The sequence below is a fragment of the Diabrotica virgifera genome, chromosome 5, assembly GCF_917563875.1.
Source record: "Diabrotica virgifera virgifera chromosome 5, PGI_DIABVI_V3a".
NCBI lineage: Eukaryota > Metazoa > Arthropoda > Insecta > Coleoptera > Chrysomelidae > Diabrotica > Diabrotica virgifera.
The window spans coordinates 93,045,128-93,063,540 of record NC_065447.1 but is presented as its reverse complement, the minus strand read 5'-3'; the positions used below and the strand labels follow the sequence as shown (position 1 = coordinate 93,063,540).

At 32.5% G+C, this 18,413-nt stretch overlaps 1 protein-coding gene across 1 annotated transcript in view; it reads right to left on the bottom strand.

Annotated features, from left to right (window-relative positions):
- Positions 1 to 3,660: 3,660 nt before the first annotated feature.
- Positions 3,661 to 18,413, bottom strand: part of LOC126885403 (uncharacterized) — a 34,231-nt gene continuing 19,478 nt past the window's right edge. Inside the window, exon 2 of the mRNA XM_050651969.1 lies at positions 3,661 to 3,669. Within this exon, the coding sequence (XP_050507926.1) occupies positions 3,661 to 3,669 (9 nt within the window). The remainder of the gene's footprint in view (positions 3,670 to 18,413) is intronic.

The following is an 18,413-nucleotide window of genomic DNA, read 5'->3' as shown; positions in this document are numbered from 1 at the left end:
CCCTAGCGGCAACTGCTACAACAAGACTAAGTTTTCACTCTAATGGCATATAAAACAACATAAATTGACGTTAATTGTAAATTGTAGAATTCCCTCATCTTCCTTAGTCTCAGCATCCGTATGGCTTGCATATTGTAGAAGCCTCGGAGGTGTAACCAGAGAAGGTTCCCATTGTTTTCATTCTGTTGGGGTGTAGAATAGCATTATGTTGTTTTATATGCCATTAGAGTGAAAACTTAGTCTTTTTGCTAGCAGTTGCCGCTAGGGCATCTATGCCATTTCGTTCGTTGCAATCCGGGATTGCTTACAAAAATATTTTATAATAGTTTTTTGTTAGATGCATGGTTTTTAACGTATTCGCAAAAATCCGGCCATTGGCTATTTTTCAATGAAAATCGCCAATTTTCAACCACGAATATCTCAAAAAATATTGAGTTTACAAAAAATAATCATAGAACAGTTTTTGCTTAAAATTAGGTTTTCCAGCCTTTTCCGTGGCTATTTTAACCAAAATATTTTTCACCCCCGAGAAGGGGTGGGAACGACCCCCAAGATAAAAGCGCACATCGGCATAGGTAGACTTTGTTTCTTGAGATATTCCCTACTTACTGTAAAAATATCAAGTAAATCGATGTAGTAGGATGGAATTCAGAGCCAAATACCTTCATTGACTGCCCTATACTATTTTTAAATTATACTAAATGTTTAAATTGAGTTCAATTAGTTGGTAGAGATCTTTAATAATAATTAATATGAAATAAATTCACTCATCCGCATTAAAAGTGTTGGTATGCTTTAAACAGTCATTTATTTAACTTTAGGATTAACTAAGATCTTAATGACTTTTACGAACTTATATTTTTATTATTCCAATAAACTTTCTTCACTGTCTCATAAAAATGTCACCTTTGGAACGTTATGTCAGATGCTTGTCTTTTTATGAGTCACTAGATTAGTCAAAAATGTACCTTCTTAGTTTCCTCGCTTTAATTAAACTGGAGTGCGCGGCCAAATTTCTGCTTATATTATCTTAAAACCTTTATTAAGTGAATAATTCTTGTTAAAATTGTAGGCAGCAGTAAAACGTGTTCGTGATGTCTTGTTAATTACGAAATCAAGTACCTTTTAGTGCCTTAACATAATTTATACATCCTGGAAATGAAAATATACCTTTATTTCTCTTAAAACGGCGGGAATAAATCCTAGGGTTATGCTGTAGAATTTTGGGGAAGAAATAGTACGGGTGCGGAATCTTAATAAAATAAAACATTTTTATAGTCCATTTACTAACGGTTTTTGTCTCAAAATTTTAAAGAACCGCTTGTATTAACATTAAATTTAGCACACACATAGCTAACATGGCAAAGCAAAAAGTGATATTGTGCCGATGTGTGCTTTCGACCTAGGGGTGAGTTTCACCCCTTCTCGAAGGAGAAAAATATACACGTTGAAAATAAATCCAGAAGTGGACCAACTGATTAATTTCTAAGCAACATTTGTTCAATAGCGTTTTTTCACTAAGTCAATAGTTTTCTATATTTGCGAGTGAATCATATTATGTTCTATTTTTCAACAAAAAATCCACGTTTTTAGACGATATTTCTCAACTAACTCAAAAGGTAAGTATTTTATCGAAAAAACATTCCTTAAAAGAACACAGCCTATTATAAAGAAGTGAAAAAAAATGGTGTACACATGAGGTCTCTAGACCCAGTAGACGCAGAGTTGTAACGTTCACGTTTTCAACACAAAGTAATAAAAATTTATTGTGTGTGTCCGTCGATGAAAGAAATGCGACACCAGGAACTTGCTAAATTATTGTTTTGACTGGAACAAGGATTTGAGAATTTTAACTGGAATATATGGGGCCGCCAAAACGAATTTTTAAGTTTGAAAAAAAGTCGATTAGGGTGCTGTATTAGAGCTAGAAATAATTATTTTCAATTGATTTTGTAAAGTGCGGTCTAAAAGTAATCCTGTTTCTGGTAAAATTATTCAAATTATTCAAGAAAATTCATTAGTAGTTGTAAAGGAAGTAAGCGTTGGTATCAAAGCTCCTAGTGGATTGCAAATTTGAGAAAAATAAAAATTTTTGTAAGAAACACAATAGTTTCTTCAAATTTGTATGTGGCGAAGCAGTTGCTGTAGATTTATTAGTCGTTTCTAAATGAAAGGAAAAACTGATTACTTTAATGAAAGTATACTCTCCGCAAGACATTTTTAACGCAGATCAGACGGGTTTTTTTTAGAGTTAGAGCATTACCCAAGAAAACTTATACCCTGAAAGGAACAGGGTGCACTGGGGGTAAGGCTTCTAAAGATAGGATCTCAATTCTATTTTGCACCAATGTAATAGGGAAGACAGAAAGGCCACTGGTAGCCGGGAAAAGTAAAATTCCTTGTTGGTTCAAGGGTTTACATGCAGAATAATTACCTATCGAATGGTACAGCAATAGGAAGTCGTGGATAACAAATGACAAGGAAAATGATGACAGACTGGCTAAATAAATTTGATAAAATAATTCAGAGCGCAAATCGAAAAGTTTTTTTGTTCCTAGACAATGCTGTGCCTCATCCACAATTTGTGTTGTGTAATGTTAAACTAATATTTCTATTTATATTTATATAATCGTACACACACATTCATGTACTTTTTATTAAAAATTTTAAGTTAACATATTTTTTTTATCTTCAACGGTCACCTCCTTTATATGGACATTTTATGCGGCACGACTGCTGTCCGTTTAAGGGAGAGTTCGCTGTATTTGTAAAAGGTGTTCAAAATGTATCAACTCGTTCCATAGTAACAATACTAAAATAAAAATAACATAACTTTATTAACATTACTTTATCATTTTTCTCGTTTTTCAATTATTTATTTTTTATTGTAATGTACAGGGTGAGCCACGCTCAACGGGACGGAGCCTACCGGGGAAACGGCTAAAGATATTAAAAATTCCTTCCGTAGGAACACGTAAGTCAGTACCGGCTACAAATTAAAATTTGTGAAATATATATAGGGTGTCCCAATTTGGCGTAATGATATAAAGTTATATATTTTTAAATGGAACAACCTATATTTCACTTTAATTTTAAATTCTACTGAACAAAATAATGTTATTTTATTCAACATTCCCTATACCTATTTTTGATAGGTTTCGATTTATTTGGGTTTTTCTGAAAATGTACTATTCGCGAAATTAATTAATTACACATTATCGCATGAATTTTAATTAACGTCTTTTTGTCAGTTAGTTTTCAACTGTCCATGCTTTACATCAGAATAATTACCATTTGAAACTAATCTACAGAGTGTTCGCAATCTGAAGTGTCGGTGCTGTACAATATTTTGTATAATTACTTTCTTAACTTAAATGGGACACCCTGTATTTTACTTTAGTTTTAAATTCTAATAAAAAAAATATTATTTTATTAAACAATCCCCATACCTATCTTTGATAATTTTCGATTTATTTGCGTTTTTTTTTTTAAATGCACTATTCTTGAAATTAATTAATTACACTTTATTTTACACTTGATTACATAAAGTTCTACTCTAACTTAAACAAAATACCCTGTATTTGAATGCTGTAACAATTACTATAATCAAACTATTATAAAATTTTATAGTAATATCTAGTATCTTCAGATCTATTTGCATTATGTTACCTGGAACATTAAATTTCGTTAATTACATAGCTCATTATACATTATAAAGAATGCCATAAAAAGCAAAAAGTACCTAGCCGTCAAACTTATAGTCAAACTGTTAACTGTATTGCTTTCAGTTAATAGAAATGGCAGATTATTCAATTGAGGACCGAGTAAATATGATTAATACTGGGTGAATGTGATCAAGAGTCTATGCTGAGAGATTTCCCTTAAAACGTCATCCTCGTAAAGAAGTATTTGAAAGAGTCTTAACAAGGTTTCGTGAAACTGGCAATGTTGTTTATCTTCTTCTTCTTATGCAATCCACTAATGGATGTTCGCGATCACGTTTGACCATTTTTCTCTATCCCTTGCAGTATGTATTAGGTCTCCTATGTTTTTTAGTCCTGTCCATTGTTTGACATTACGGAGCCATGACATTTTCTTCCTGCCCACTCCCCTTCTTCCTTCGATCTTTCCTTCAATTAAGGTTTGCAGAAACTGATATCTTTCATTTCTAATTATGTGTCCCAGGTATGCCGTTTTTCTCTGTTTAATTGTGCACATCAGTTGTAGTTCTGTACCAATTCTCCTCAGGATTTCTTCATTTGTTATTCTTGCGGTCCAGGGAACTTTAAGGATTCGTCGATACATCCACATCTCAAATGCCTCTAGCTTATTCATTGTGTTTATTTTTAAAGTCCATCCTTCCATGCCATATAGGAGCACCGACCATATATAGCATTTTGTGAATCTTAATCTTAGGTTTAGGTCAAAGCCAGAGCCGGGCCTATTGTTGTTTATACTAAACGAAAATTGATAAATCCCATAACTGAAGATGAAAATACCGAATTAGAAGTTATTCAATCAGTTATTGAAAATCCAAATACAAGTAGAAGAACGATGGCCAGGGAGATTGAAGTAAGCCAAACTAGTATACGCAGAATTCTTAAAAAATATAAATATCACCCATACCATATTCAAATGCATCAGCATTTGTATGGAACTGTGTAATTAATTAATTAATATATGTAATGGATATTCAAATGCATCAGCATTTGTATGGAACTGTGTAATTAATTAATTAATATATGTAATATATGTAATATATGATAATGTGTAATTAATTAATTTCGCAAATAGTACATTTTCAGAAAAACCCAAATAAATCGAAACCTGTCAAAAATAGGTATAGGGAATGTTGAATAAAGTAACATTATTTTGTTCAGTAGAATTCAAAATTAAAGTGAAATATAGGTTGTTCTATTTAATAATACATAACTTTATATCATTACGCCAAATTGGGACACCCTGTATATATTTCACAAATTTTAATTTGTAGCCGGTACTAACCTACATATTCCTACGGAAGGAATTTTTAATATCTTTAGCCGTTTCCCCGGTTGGCTCTGTCTCGTTGAGCGTGGCTCACCCTGTATAGTTAGTAAAAAATAATAATATTAATTAAATTGATGAATAACTTACGCGATCGTACAAGCAGCTATTGTCCAAAAATATTCAAAAAAACTGAACCAAATAGCCATCTTTTTCTTTACCGATGACGACATCGCTGCCAGCTGATGTTTACATCTAGTGCATAGCTTATGCGAATCAACTGTATATAGAAAAATTATTCCCTCCTTAAGGGCCTAGGCGCAAAATTTCACGCCAATGTGTTTTAAATGCATTCATTTTATTCCGAATCATGAGAAAACTAATAAGAAGTATTTTTGAAAAATGAAAATGCAGAATGAAAGATTGCATTATTACCGAGGGGCGAAAGTCCCTGAAAATTTCTATATAATGTTTTGGTAAGTATTTTTGAGAAATGTTAACGCAGAATGAAAGATTACATTATTACCGAGGGCCGAAAGTCCCTGAAAACTTCTATAATATTTTGATAACCATAACATTTTGGTTAATTTAAGGACTTTCGGCCCTCTGTAATAAAGTGGTCTTTCATTCTGCTTTTATTTTTATCAAAAATACTTATTAGTTTTCTCAGGATTCGAAAAAAATTAATGCATTTTAAACACTTTGGCCTGAAATTTTACGCATACGCCCTTAATTTTATATTGCCGTATATCATTCTTCAAATAAATTTTTGAGGTTTCGTTTTCATTAGAAATAAAAGAAAATGAAAATGGACCTTAATCTGGTTTCCCGTTATTTCCGCAAATCCTCCCGCTATAGACTTGTCATAAGTTTCTATACGTTCCTAGTAGAAAATAATACTAAACCTACTTTTCCACTGTTCTAATGTTGGCAGGCTTAGTCGTATTCGAACATTAACGTTCGAATTGCTCGCGATTTAATGAGGTGCTTGTTCTTCAAAAAAAAAAAAAAAAAATATTTGTACCATGACGTTTAGAAGGCGCTTGGATTCCTGTAGACCAGTTTTTAAACAATTAAATATTTTAACTGTATTTTTTTTTTGAAAAATGGCTTTGTCAGAGCCATTTAGCCAGAATTGTTTCTGATTGATTGCAGATTCATAGTCATAAATTTCCTATAACATAAGTACATTCTACAATTTTATTTTTATAGATACATTGGCACATTGTGTAGCTTTTTTTATTTTGTTTTTTTTTATTATTTTACTGTGTTTTTTTTAATATATATTTTAATTTGTGCGAAACGCTTTTTTTTACTTCTTTTTTTTCTATTCTTTTTATTTTTGTTCCTTTTTTTCTTTTTTTTTTTGTTTACTATTTTTTTTTGTTATTATTTTATTTTGTGTTTTTTTAATATTATTTTTTTTTTAATTTTTTCAAACCACATTAAAAAATTATGCCTATTTATTACATATTACGTTTACAACTTGTATTTACATAATTTAACATGTTTATAAATGAGATGAAGAATTTCCATATCATTTGTAAATATTAAAGTATTTAGGTTTATTGGGAAAAAACATTTTAACTGTAATTTCGCTGTATATTTTCAGTTGTGTTGATTATGTAAAGTCACATAGATGCAAATTTATTTGCAGAAATGATGTTTCCTTAATGAGTGGCTACAATTTTCGTTACGGAAATGATTTGGTGACCCCTGCTCCCCACTTGACCGTTGTGGGCAAGGGTCCTTACCCAACATGTGTTCGTTTGTATAATAAATTACCTAATTATGTTAAAGAGTCAAATATTTATGTTATTAAAAGAACAGTTAAGGACTTACTTCTGGTAAACAGTTTCTATTCGTTAGAGGAATACTTGCAGGCATCTTTTTAACAACTTGTATGCTTTTGTGTATATTTTATATGTTTCTATGTTAACTGTTTTTATGTACTTATAGTTTCTAGTGACCATAGATTGTATTTGACGCATTTCAATACTTGTAAAAGTCAGATGAAATAAAGAATATTGATTGATTGAACGTAAGATATGTGTCGGACTTTTGTGCGTCGTTCGTTTTTCTTGATGATTTCTCAAGCCGTTCGGGATCTACCAGTCTTTGGTCAACGGCGGCCGCTTTTCCCACCGACTCATTATTTGAGCCATCTTTCAAAATTTTAAGCCATTTGCCACCCTTAGAATGGTAAATCAAATCAAAAAAGACCCGTGACACCCCAGGCACCTCCAAATAAAACACTAAAGTAAATATCCAGAGCCAGAGCTAAGTATATGAGTTTCACAAGGTAGCATATTTGGATCGATTCTGTACCCCTTGTATACTGCAAAGGAGCCATTAACACAAATTACTCTTTTGAAAATTTTACTGATGGTACTGACATTTCGGCGTCCCACACAGATCTAATATCAGTCTCCAGGAACCTGTAAACTAGTTTGAACAAAGTCCAAAACTATCTGGAAAGATAGCGTATCCAAGCAAATAGATTTAAGTCAACACACGTGACGTTTACACTCAACAGAGAAACGTGCTCTCTTGTTTAGTTTATTAATTGTCAAATTCCACAATCTGATAGCGCCAAATACCTGAATATTTACCTGAATTGACGACTGACTTGGAAAAAATACATATTCACTAAGCACAAGCAATTTAGACTTAAACTAAGAAACATATATTGGCTCAACGGTGGCAGATCAAAACATTCAGCTGTTGGGATCTGCTAGTAAACCTAACATGTTCATCTTGCGGAAGTACCAAAATAAAGTAGTGTGAGCTATTGTTTATGCTCCCTACTACTTGAGTATCGAAACTATTCAGGATGAGATCCCTTTTATAATCGATCAAAGAAGCCACACATCATTTTTGTGTCAACTATGAACGAGGCCACATTAGTGCATTGCGCTGTGTTTCAATGTCTCAGCGGAACAACGCAGGGGCGAGGCCACATTAGTGGGTTGAGCTGCGTTGCGTTGCGACGTCGTAACGGAACAACAAATTGCATGCCACACCTGCCTTGCGATGACACTTACATCGAAGAACACGCTTGTCCGTCAATCCGTTGAAACATCGCAACTGATCGACGCGACACAGCGCAACGCATTGATGGGGCCTCGTCCGGATGCGTTGTTCGGTTGCTACGTCGCCACGCAACGCAGCGCAGCGCATTAATGGGACCTCGCGTGGCCTCGCTTTATAATAAAAGAGTGTCAGTGCTATCACATCGGTTAGCCGCCCAACTAAACGTGGACGAAGCCAATAAAGACATCATTCTCTTTGCCTTATCCCTATACGGGGTCGGCTTCCCTAATTGCATTTCTTCATACAATTCTATCTTGGGTCATATCAATATTAATCCCCTTTACCAACATGTCTTGCCTAATCTTCTCTCCCCAAGTCATCTTTGGTATTTTTCTTCTACTTCTTCCAGGAATCTGCACTTAAGCAATTCTTCGTATGGGGTGATTAGCGTCTCGACGTTGAACATGACCAAACAATTTCAACCTATGCTCTCTCATTTTGGCATCAATTGGTGCCACACCTAGACATCCCCTAATATACTCATTTTTAATTTTATTCTTTTTTGTCACTCCACTAATCCATCTAAGCATTCTCATTTCCGCCACATGCATTCGTTGTTCCTCTTTCTTTTTAACTGCCCAACATTCAGTTCCGTACATCATAGCCGGCCTTATGGCTATTTTATAGAGTTTTTTACTACATAATTCTACTGCATGCATCTCCATCTATTTCTCCATTACTCTGTAATACCGATCCCAGGTACTTAAAACTATTGCTTTTTACAATAAGTTCACCATTCAAAAATACCATTTTATTTGTAGTAACGCCATCTTTAAATGAACATTGCAAATACTCTGTCTTTGTCCTACTAAGTTTTTAAACTTTTTGCTCCAACGCTTGCCTCCTTTGTTCCAGTTTTTGTTCTAAGTCTCTTTCATTATTTCCTACTAACACGACATCATCAGCATACATTAAGCACCATGGAATGTTACCCTATAGTTTCGCTGTTATCTGGTCCAAAACTAACGAGAATAAATACGGACTACGCACCGAGCCTTGGTGCAATCCTACTTTCACATAAAATTTATCAGTCTCTCCCACACCTGCCCTAAAACTAGTCGTTACTCCCTCATACATATCCCTCACAATCTTTACATATTCACCAGGGACTTCTTTCTTATTGAGTACCCACCGCAGAATCTCTCGAGGAACTCTATCATATGCTTTCTCAAGATCAATGAATACCCTATGAGCGTTTGTCTCTTTACTCCTGTATTTTTCTATCAATTGCCTTATAATGAAAATTGCATCTGTTGTTGATCTGCCCTGCATAAAGCCAAAATGATTCTCGGATATTTCGGTCTTTTCACGTATCCGTCTATCAATTTTTCCCATATTTTCATGGTGTGGCTAAGCAGTTTTATAGCCCTGTAGTTTGTACATTATTGTATATCTCCCTTGTTTTTGTAGACAGGTACTAGTATACTGCTTCTCCATTCATCTGGCATTTGTCTAACTTCCATAATTCTATTAAATAAACCTGCTAGCCACTGTGTTCCTGTCTCTCCCAATGCTCTCCATACTTCCCCAGGAATATCATCAGGTCCTACCGCTTTTCCTTTCTTTATTTTTTGAAGAGCTTGAGCCACTTCCTCGTTTGTTATTTTGGTGACCATTGCTGCTACTGTCTCCGTTAACTTTACAGGCTGCCTGTCAAATCCTTCATTTGATAAGCTGTCAGAATACTTTCTCCATCTCTTTTTGACATCCTTTTCGTGAACTAGTATTTTATTATTTTCATCTCAAATGCATCTAATCTGATTAAAATCTTTTGCTTTCTTTGCTATCTGTTTGGCTATTTTATATATCTTCTTTTCGCCTTCTCTGGTATCAAGTTGATCGTATAGGTTTAAATACGCTTCTGCTTTGGCTTTTGCTACTGCTACTTTCGCTTCCTTTTTCGCCACCATATAGTTTTGAAGTGTCGGATCTGGTTTCTTGCCGCTGTTTGTATAATTTTTCCTTCTCTTTTATTTTTCCTTGTACTTCGTTTGACCACCACCAAGTCTCTTTATCCTCAAACTTTTTCCTGACGTTTTCCCAAGTATTTTTATAGAAGTCTTTCTAATACTACTGCCATTTTTCTCCAAATTGTATTAGGGCTTCCTTTCATGTTCCAACATATTTTGTCTACTATTCATTCCCTGAATAAGCCTTCCTTTTTTATCTTTTAGCATCCACCACGTGATTTTTTGTGGTCCTTTCCGATGTTTTGGTTTAGCTTCCTTTTTTAGTTCAATGTCCAGAACAAGCAGCTTATTATATTGTTGGCTTACTGTCTCACTAACTATTACCTTGCAGTCCTTGCATTCACGTATGTCTTCTTTCCTCATCATGAAATAGTCTATTTGGGATTGATGTTGTCCACTTTTGTACGTAATTAGAAGAGTTTCTCTCTTTTTAAAGAATGTGTTAAAAATCGCCATATCTAGTGCTGTTGCTAATTCAAGCATATCATCACTAGCTTCATTTGTAGTTCTAAAGCCTAATCCCCCATGTATTGCTTCGTATCCTGCCTTGGCTTGGCCCACATGTGCATTGAAATCACCTCCTGATATAACTTTCTCCTCTGACAGAATATCACTCAGGACGTCTCCTAATTGGTCATAGAAAGCTCTTCTTTCATTCTCACCCAGACCCAGACGAAGCCAATAAAGTACGTTTACTAAAACGTCTAACTCCGTCTGACCGATCTACATCACACAGACTTTAGCGTAGATTTAAGGCAAATATTTTTAAATCCATCCAAACAATGTTTTACTTAGGTTTGGGTAACTTTAAAAGTTATTATTAATCGGAATGATACTTTACATGTCATCAATTTAATTGTCAGAAATAACGCTTACAGCCTACTAGACCGATTGCAGACCTTCCTAGGAGATAATAAAAGAAAGTAATAAATTCTCGTTTATCATTCTTAAAATAAATTTTTGATATGCTTTCATTAGAAATAAAAGAAAATGAAAATGGACCATAATCTGGTTTTCCGTTATTTCCGCAAATCCTCTCGCTATAGACTTCTCATAAGTATCTATACGTTCCGAGGAGAAAATAATACTAAACCTACTTTTCCACTGTTCTAATGTTGGCGGGCTTAGTCGTATTCGAACATTAACGTAGGATACGTGTCGGAATTGTGTGCGTCGTTCGTTTTTCTTGTTGATTCCTTAAGCCGTTCGGGATCTACCAGTCTTTGGTCAACGGCGGCCGCTTTTCCCACCGACTCATTATTTAAGCCATCTTCCAAAACCGACTTTGTACGGCCTTACTCAATCAACCTCGGATCTAATAGTTGTCACGAGTTAAGACGTTTGCTGCATAGCGCTTGAATGTTCACGGACATAGACGTACAGAGAAATTATATTAGGAGTAAAGTAATTACTGGTTTATAATTGATAAAGGAGTAAGAGAGACTTACAGATAAACGTATCGGTTCGTGTATTACACATGCACCAGAAGTTACAGTTAAGTAATAACTTGAATTAATCATATTAGAATTCATCAGATAGGTAAAATACAAAGTAAGAAGCTTATGTTTCTTTGTTTATCAATTAAATAATAACAAAATAATTTTATGCAATTACAGAAATGCTGTTAAAAGTAGTATGTTCATATCATTTCCTATTTTGTTACCTTATTATACATACAACCTTTGAAAATGACTATATACTAATTTTTAAAATTTTTCAGTATCACACAGTCATCCTCTAATTAGTAATGCCTAATCTCTGTAGATTTTCTGAGACAAAAAAAAACTGCGAAAACTATCATAAACGTCTGTAGACATAATATAAAACATCGGTAGACGTTATGTGTTAGCTTTTCGGCAGAAATTAAAAAACAAATAGCACTGATTTACAAGCTATTTATGAGCTTTCATATACCGCAAATTAAAAATTTTAGGCTCGTTACAATGGTCGGGAATTAGGGGGGGGAGGCTGAGTCCCCCCCATCTTTACTTACCACGTTAATGGACAGAACGTCTACAGACGTCTGTCTGTAGATGTTATAGTCCATATAGGTGTAGACCATATAAATATATGGTAAAAAGACCATGTTCACAAAAAATGTTAAAAAACTCGTTGTTTTCATAAACTATAAGCGTTAAAAGAAATTCAACAATTTCCCTATTTTACGTTGCAAAATAGTGTCGCAACACTTGCTTATACATTTGACTCACTATTCATCCACGTGTTAAAAATAGGGATATTCAATCCATCTTTGCGGCAGAATTACGAGCTACTTATGAGCTTTCAAAGTTATATAGTATCGATTTTTGTCCTCATTCCCTTCACCCCAAACAACCCTTTACTTTATTTAACATAACAAAAATGCAATTACTTAAACATAGTACACGGTATTCCCATGCGGTGCCAAGTAAATCGCGGAACATCTTCAATTAAGTACTAATACAATCATAATTGTAACTTGTAAATAGTGTGTCACCAATAAATATATGTAACAACAGATTATCATGTGTATTTTGAATCTCCGCATCAGCTCATAAGGCAGAATGACCACTCAGTTAAGTTCTACCCACTGTGCCACCATAACACCACAACACACCATTCATTTCTTCCCATTTCATCAAACACATGAGATCAACACAGGTGAGAATTTGTCTTTATAATAATATATTTTTTCTTTGCCGTAGAATACCGAGCCTAATAGATACTTAAAACTAGTATTTCTACAAATATTGTTTTACCATCTAAAATAATCATTTTTTTTATTTGTAGTAAATTTATCCCAAATTGCACATTCCAAATACTTTGCTTTTTAGTCCATGGTAATAAGGATTTTCTCAGGACACTCAAAGATCCAGGTAGCTGACTACTTTTTTAGTTATTGTAGACCTATAGGAAAAAAACCTACCTGTTTCCTGCCTAGAGTTCGCGTCCGTTTTTTAATTATTAACAATTTAGTGCAAAAATCGCGATTTTTTCGATTTTTTGCACTCTATTCAAAAACTAAATAGTCGATATAAAATTACAAAATTCAGTTTTTTAGAACATTGAACAACCTTCAAAATGCCGGTTTTTGAAATTTAAAAAGTTAATTTGTTGCTACGCAAACTACAAAATAAATGAAAATCGTTATTTGTTAATAACTTTTACTAAAACTACCTTAGAACTTTAGTGTTTCACCCAAAGTTGGATGTTGGAGTACTTAACAAAACTTCGAAATTTGAGAGTGATCCATTAATTAGTTTAAGAGTTGTTATATTTGTTTATCTTAGAGACCTTTATTTTGCAATAAGATAAGACAGAAAATAATGAAGGTAGATCAATTCTGAGTATGCCAAATGAAAGTAAAAGAGTGATAGTATCAATATATATTAAAAAAAGATAAAAAAATTATTAAAATAGTCAAAAATCCTAATGCCAAATTTTTAAAATTTTATAGTTTATAAACTTTTAGAATAACTTTAAAAATGTTGTCCGTAGAAACAATCTCTTTATATATTCGAAAAAATAGTATTTTAACACGAATTTTCAAATAAAAAAATTTAGCCTGGGCTTCTTTGGGACAAAGTTAGACATATGTTTTTTTTAAATTCACAGTTAATTTGTTTATAATAATTAAGGAATCTCATTAATGCCATTTTTAGCATTTAGAAAGGGGATTTATATTTTTCTTAAAAAATTTGCACAAACATTATGCCTTCACAGCACCCTCTACGATTTTTCAAAAATGTAGTGCAAATGAATACTAGGGGGAACCTACAAATCCAGTGAGTTAAAATACCGAAAAAGCAATTTCAAACGAATATAATTTGCTGTATCTCCGGATCAACTCAATGGATTTTGATCTTTTCTCTTTTAATTGGTATGTAATTTTTACGTACATTACAAATATGCAATTTGTTTATAAATTTATTAATTAATAAACAGTTTAATTTGTTTACACAATTCTTGAAAAAATATTTGTTTACAAAAATCTATTTTGTTAGTTATACACTGGCGGGCAAAAAATTTAGGTCACTAGATGAATTATACACGTTTGATACCTCCAATTTCCTAAATCTGTTGTCCGATTTGAGTGATTTTTTTAGTATCTTATAGCTTTATTATTTAAGAAACGCAATCTATTAATATTGTTGCTAGACAAGTAATTGTCATTTTATACCGGGTGTAACAATCATACTGTGTTTTTTCCTTAAAGTTCGGACACACTGTGGAATATTATAGCATAAATAAAATAGTGAAATTGAAACTCAATTGTAGCCTTAGACTTTCTTAACATTTACATTTTTGATTTATTTGCATATGTTGGATAATAAAAAAGTTAGGTATTTTAACAACTAGCCATGTTCTTCATCAATACAGGGTGTTTCTAAATAAGTGCGACAAATTTTATGGGGTAATTCTGCATGAAAAAATAATGACTGTTTGCTTTATAAAGATATGTCCACAAATGCTTCGTTTCCGAGATACGGGATGTTTAATTTTTTCTTACAAACTGACAGTTTATTTGTTGCTCTAAATTCGGTTGAGATATGCAAATGAAATTTGGTAGGTTTTAAGAGGTAGTTATTGCACATTTTTTTACATACAAATAAGAATTTTATATTTACCATTGGCGTGCATACGAGTATAAATATTTTAGATACATCCCGTATGCACGCCAATGGTGCATATATAATTTTTAGTTGTATGTCAAAAAATGCTCAATAACTACCTCTTAAAACCTACCAAATTTCAGTTGCATATCTCAACCGGTTTTAGAGCAACAAATAAACTGTCAGTTTGTAAGAAAAAATTCAACATCTCTTATCTCGGAAATGAAGTATTTGTGGACATATGTTTATAAAGCAAATGGTCATTATTTTTTCATGCAGAATCATTGCTTAAAGTTTGTCGCACGTATTTAGAAACACCCTGTATGGATGAAGAACGTGGCTAGTTGTTAAAGTACCTAACTTTTTTATTATCTACCGTAAGCAAATGAATCAAAAAAGAAATTTTAAGAAAGGCTTAGGCTACAATTGAGTTTTAATTTCAATATTTTATATATGCTATAATATTTAACAGAGTGTTCCGAACTTTAGGGAAAAAACACAATATTATTGTTACACCTGGTATAACATGACATTTACCTGTCTAACAACAATATTAACACAGTGAGATTCATAAATATTAAAGCTATAACATCCAAGAAAAATCACTCAAATCGGACAACAGGTTTAGGAAATTCGAGGCATCAAACGTGTATAATTCATCTAGTGACCTAAATTTTTTGACCGCCAGTGTAGTATCATTAATGATCACAGAAAAAGTTAAAGTACACTTTAATAAATAAATGATTTTATTAGATAATTATTTATTGAAAATAATTTATTTGTTAAACTATACCTTAACTTTTTCTATGATTAATAGGGATAGTATATGATTAAAATCATGGATTTTTCGGAAAAATTTATTTTTTCAAAAATGGTTTAAACAAATTAGACTGTTAATTATTTAATAAATGTCTAGACAAATTACATATCTGTAATGTACAGAAAAAATACATACACATTAAAAAAAGAACGATCAAAATATATTCAAGATCCCGAGATATAGAAAATGATAGTTTTAAGTTGCTTTTTTTAGTTTTTGAACTCGTGCATTTGTCGGCTCCCAGCTCCCCCTTCACTTACCACGACTAGTCAGCAGTTAAACTACATTTTTAAAAATTCGTATAAAATACCAGCTTTTGTAATATGTAAAATTATTTTTTTTTTCAACAGACAATATTTTTCATGTTATTCTAAATGTTTTTAAACTACAAAAATTTCACAAATTTGGCATTTGGATTTTTGACTATATTAAATAATCTTTTTATCGTTTTTTAGTACAATTTGATAGTATCAGTTTTCTACTTTCATTTGGCATACTTGGAATTGCCCTATCTTTATTATTTTTTGTCTTATGTTATTGCAAAATAAAGGTCTCTGGAATAAACGATTAGAATAGCTCTTAAACTAATTAATGGATCGGTCTCAAATTTTGAGGGCTTGTTAAGTACACCAATACCCAACTTTGGGTGAAACACTAAAGTTCTAAGGTAGTTTTAGTAAAAGTTATTAACAAATATAAATTTTCACTTATTTTTCAGTTTGCGTAGCAACAAATTAACTATTTAACTTTCAAAACGGGATTTTGAAGGTTTTTTAATGTTCAAAAAAATTCAATTGTGTAATTTTATGTCAACTATATAACTTTTGAAAGAGGTGCAAAAAATCGAAAAAATCGCGATTTTTGCACTAATTTATTAATAATTAAAAAACGGACGCGAACTCTAGGCAGAAAACAGGTAGGTTTTCATCCTAGAGGTATACAATAACTCAAAAAGTATTCAGCTGCCTGGATCTTTGAGTGTCCCGAACTTCTAGCTTATTTCCCTAGTATATTTGTCCTACTAAGTTAGACCTGTTTCAACACGAGCTTGACTTCACTGCTCCAGTGGTTATTCCCTTTAATGTTATTAAATATGCTGTCATAATATGCATTTAGTATGCGTCAAAAAAAAAAGTAGAAGGGGAAGGCCATAATTTTTTGATAACTATTTCCTCAATGGAAATCGAAAATTTAAAGTAAATATAACATATAGTTCTTAGTACAATTAATCCCATATAAAAATATCTAGATCTTTCGTTTTTTTTATTGAATTGATTTATACTTTTATTGATAATTATTTTCCCTATTTCCCTGTAAAACCGAAGCAACAAACTATAAATTTTCTTGACAAAGTGAGTAAATTCTACATTTCAACATAAAGGAAAAGTCTAAAGTATACGTAAGATCAGTGTAAAAATATTCCGACATTTTCACACTCCAACTTTGTATTCACATCTATAAATCTCTTATTTTTCCCGCGCCACTGCTCCTAGGTAAGGATATTGTCCAGGATCAGGCACGTACAATGGGATTATTTATCACCACCTGGATCGAGGGTTATTGGTTTCTTTCGATTGTGTAGGTATTGTAGGAGAATCTTTTCTACGCTCCAGCAATATATACCAAATCAACTTCCGCAGCTTGATCTAAATTTAGTTGACTCGATGCAGCAAAGCCGTTTAATGAAGAGGGAATATTTATTGGAGAAAACTGCAGTATACGGACAAGGATAAAAGGTGTAATTTTGTTTTAATTGAATTAATCTATAACAAAATGGGTTTTTGTATTTTTGTCTTTGCTTGAACATAATATGCTTGAACATAATATGCTTTGAATATTTTTGAACATAGTATGCCTATAAAAATTTATATTATAGACAATATTGTCATTTTCTATATACATATATGTAATTTTAACAGCCATCATACATTTTGGGGGTCTCATATTAATAAAGCTTGTGGTAATCAATTGGTAGAAGCCTTAGATGATAATAACTATGTTGTTCTCAATAATGGCAATCCAACTAGAATTTCTCGTCCAGAAGAGCTACCTTCGGCGGTAGACATTACATTTTGCTCTGCCAGTTTGGCTAATGATTGTTGTGTATGGGATATCGTACCAGATGCATTAGGTTCAGATCATTGTTTAATCAAATTTGAAATTATTAGGGATAGAGTTATAATAAATAAAAATCCAGCATCTAAATGGAATGATAAAATAGCTGATTAGCTTAAATTAGCATACTCCACTATACTGGAAAATTCGTTAACTAGTACAAACCAAAATCTAAACTCCAATCTACTAAGCTTCTCTATTTTCATGGAAAAGGTCTCAGATGCAGCATCCGCAACTATTCCCCTAAAAAAAGCTAGACAACAAGTAACTCAACGTCCAATATGGTGGGATACCGAATGCTATGATATGTTTCGTCGCAGAAAAGAAGCCCTGAACCAGTATAAACGTGTCTCAAACTATACAAACTATTGTCAGTACCAAAATGTAGCTAGTCAAGAGTTTTTTATTCCCAAATTTGCATGAAATAAAATTGACTTCGGTAAATTCAATAGTAATTTAACACGCAATGAATCATTTTATATGCCTATCAGTTTGGAGGAATTACGTTTAGCAATTAAACAATTTAAAAGTACAGCACCGGGTTTTGATAGCATTACATATAAAATGATTGAATACTTGCCTGTAATTGCTAAAGTAGTTCTTTTAAATATTTTTAATAGTTGGTGGTTGCAAGGTTTATATGACAAAAGTTTAAAAAAAACTGTAATTTGCTTTCTTGCAAAACCCAACAAAAATTTAAGTCTACCTAACTCTTACAGACCCATTTCATTAATATCATGTATTACAAAAACATTTGAGAGAATTATCAAATTAAGAATGGAATTACATTTTGAAAGTAATTGTTTATTACCTATTAATCTGTTCGGATATCGCAGA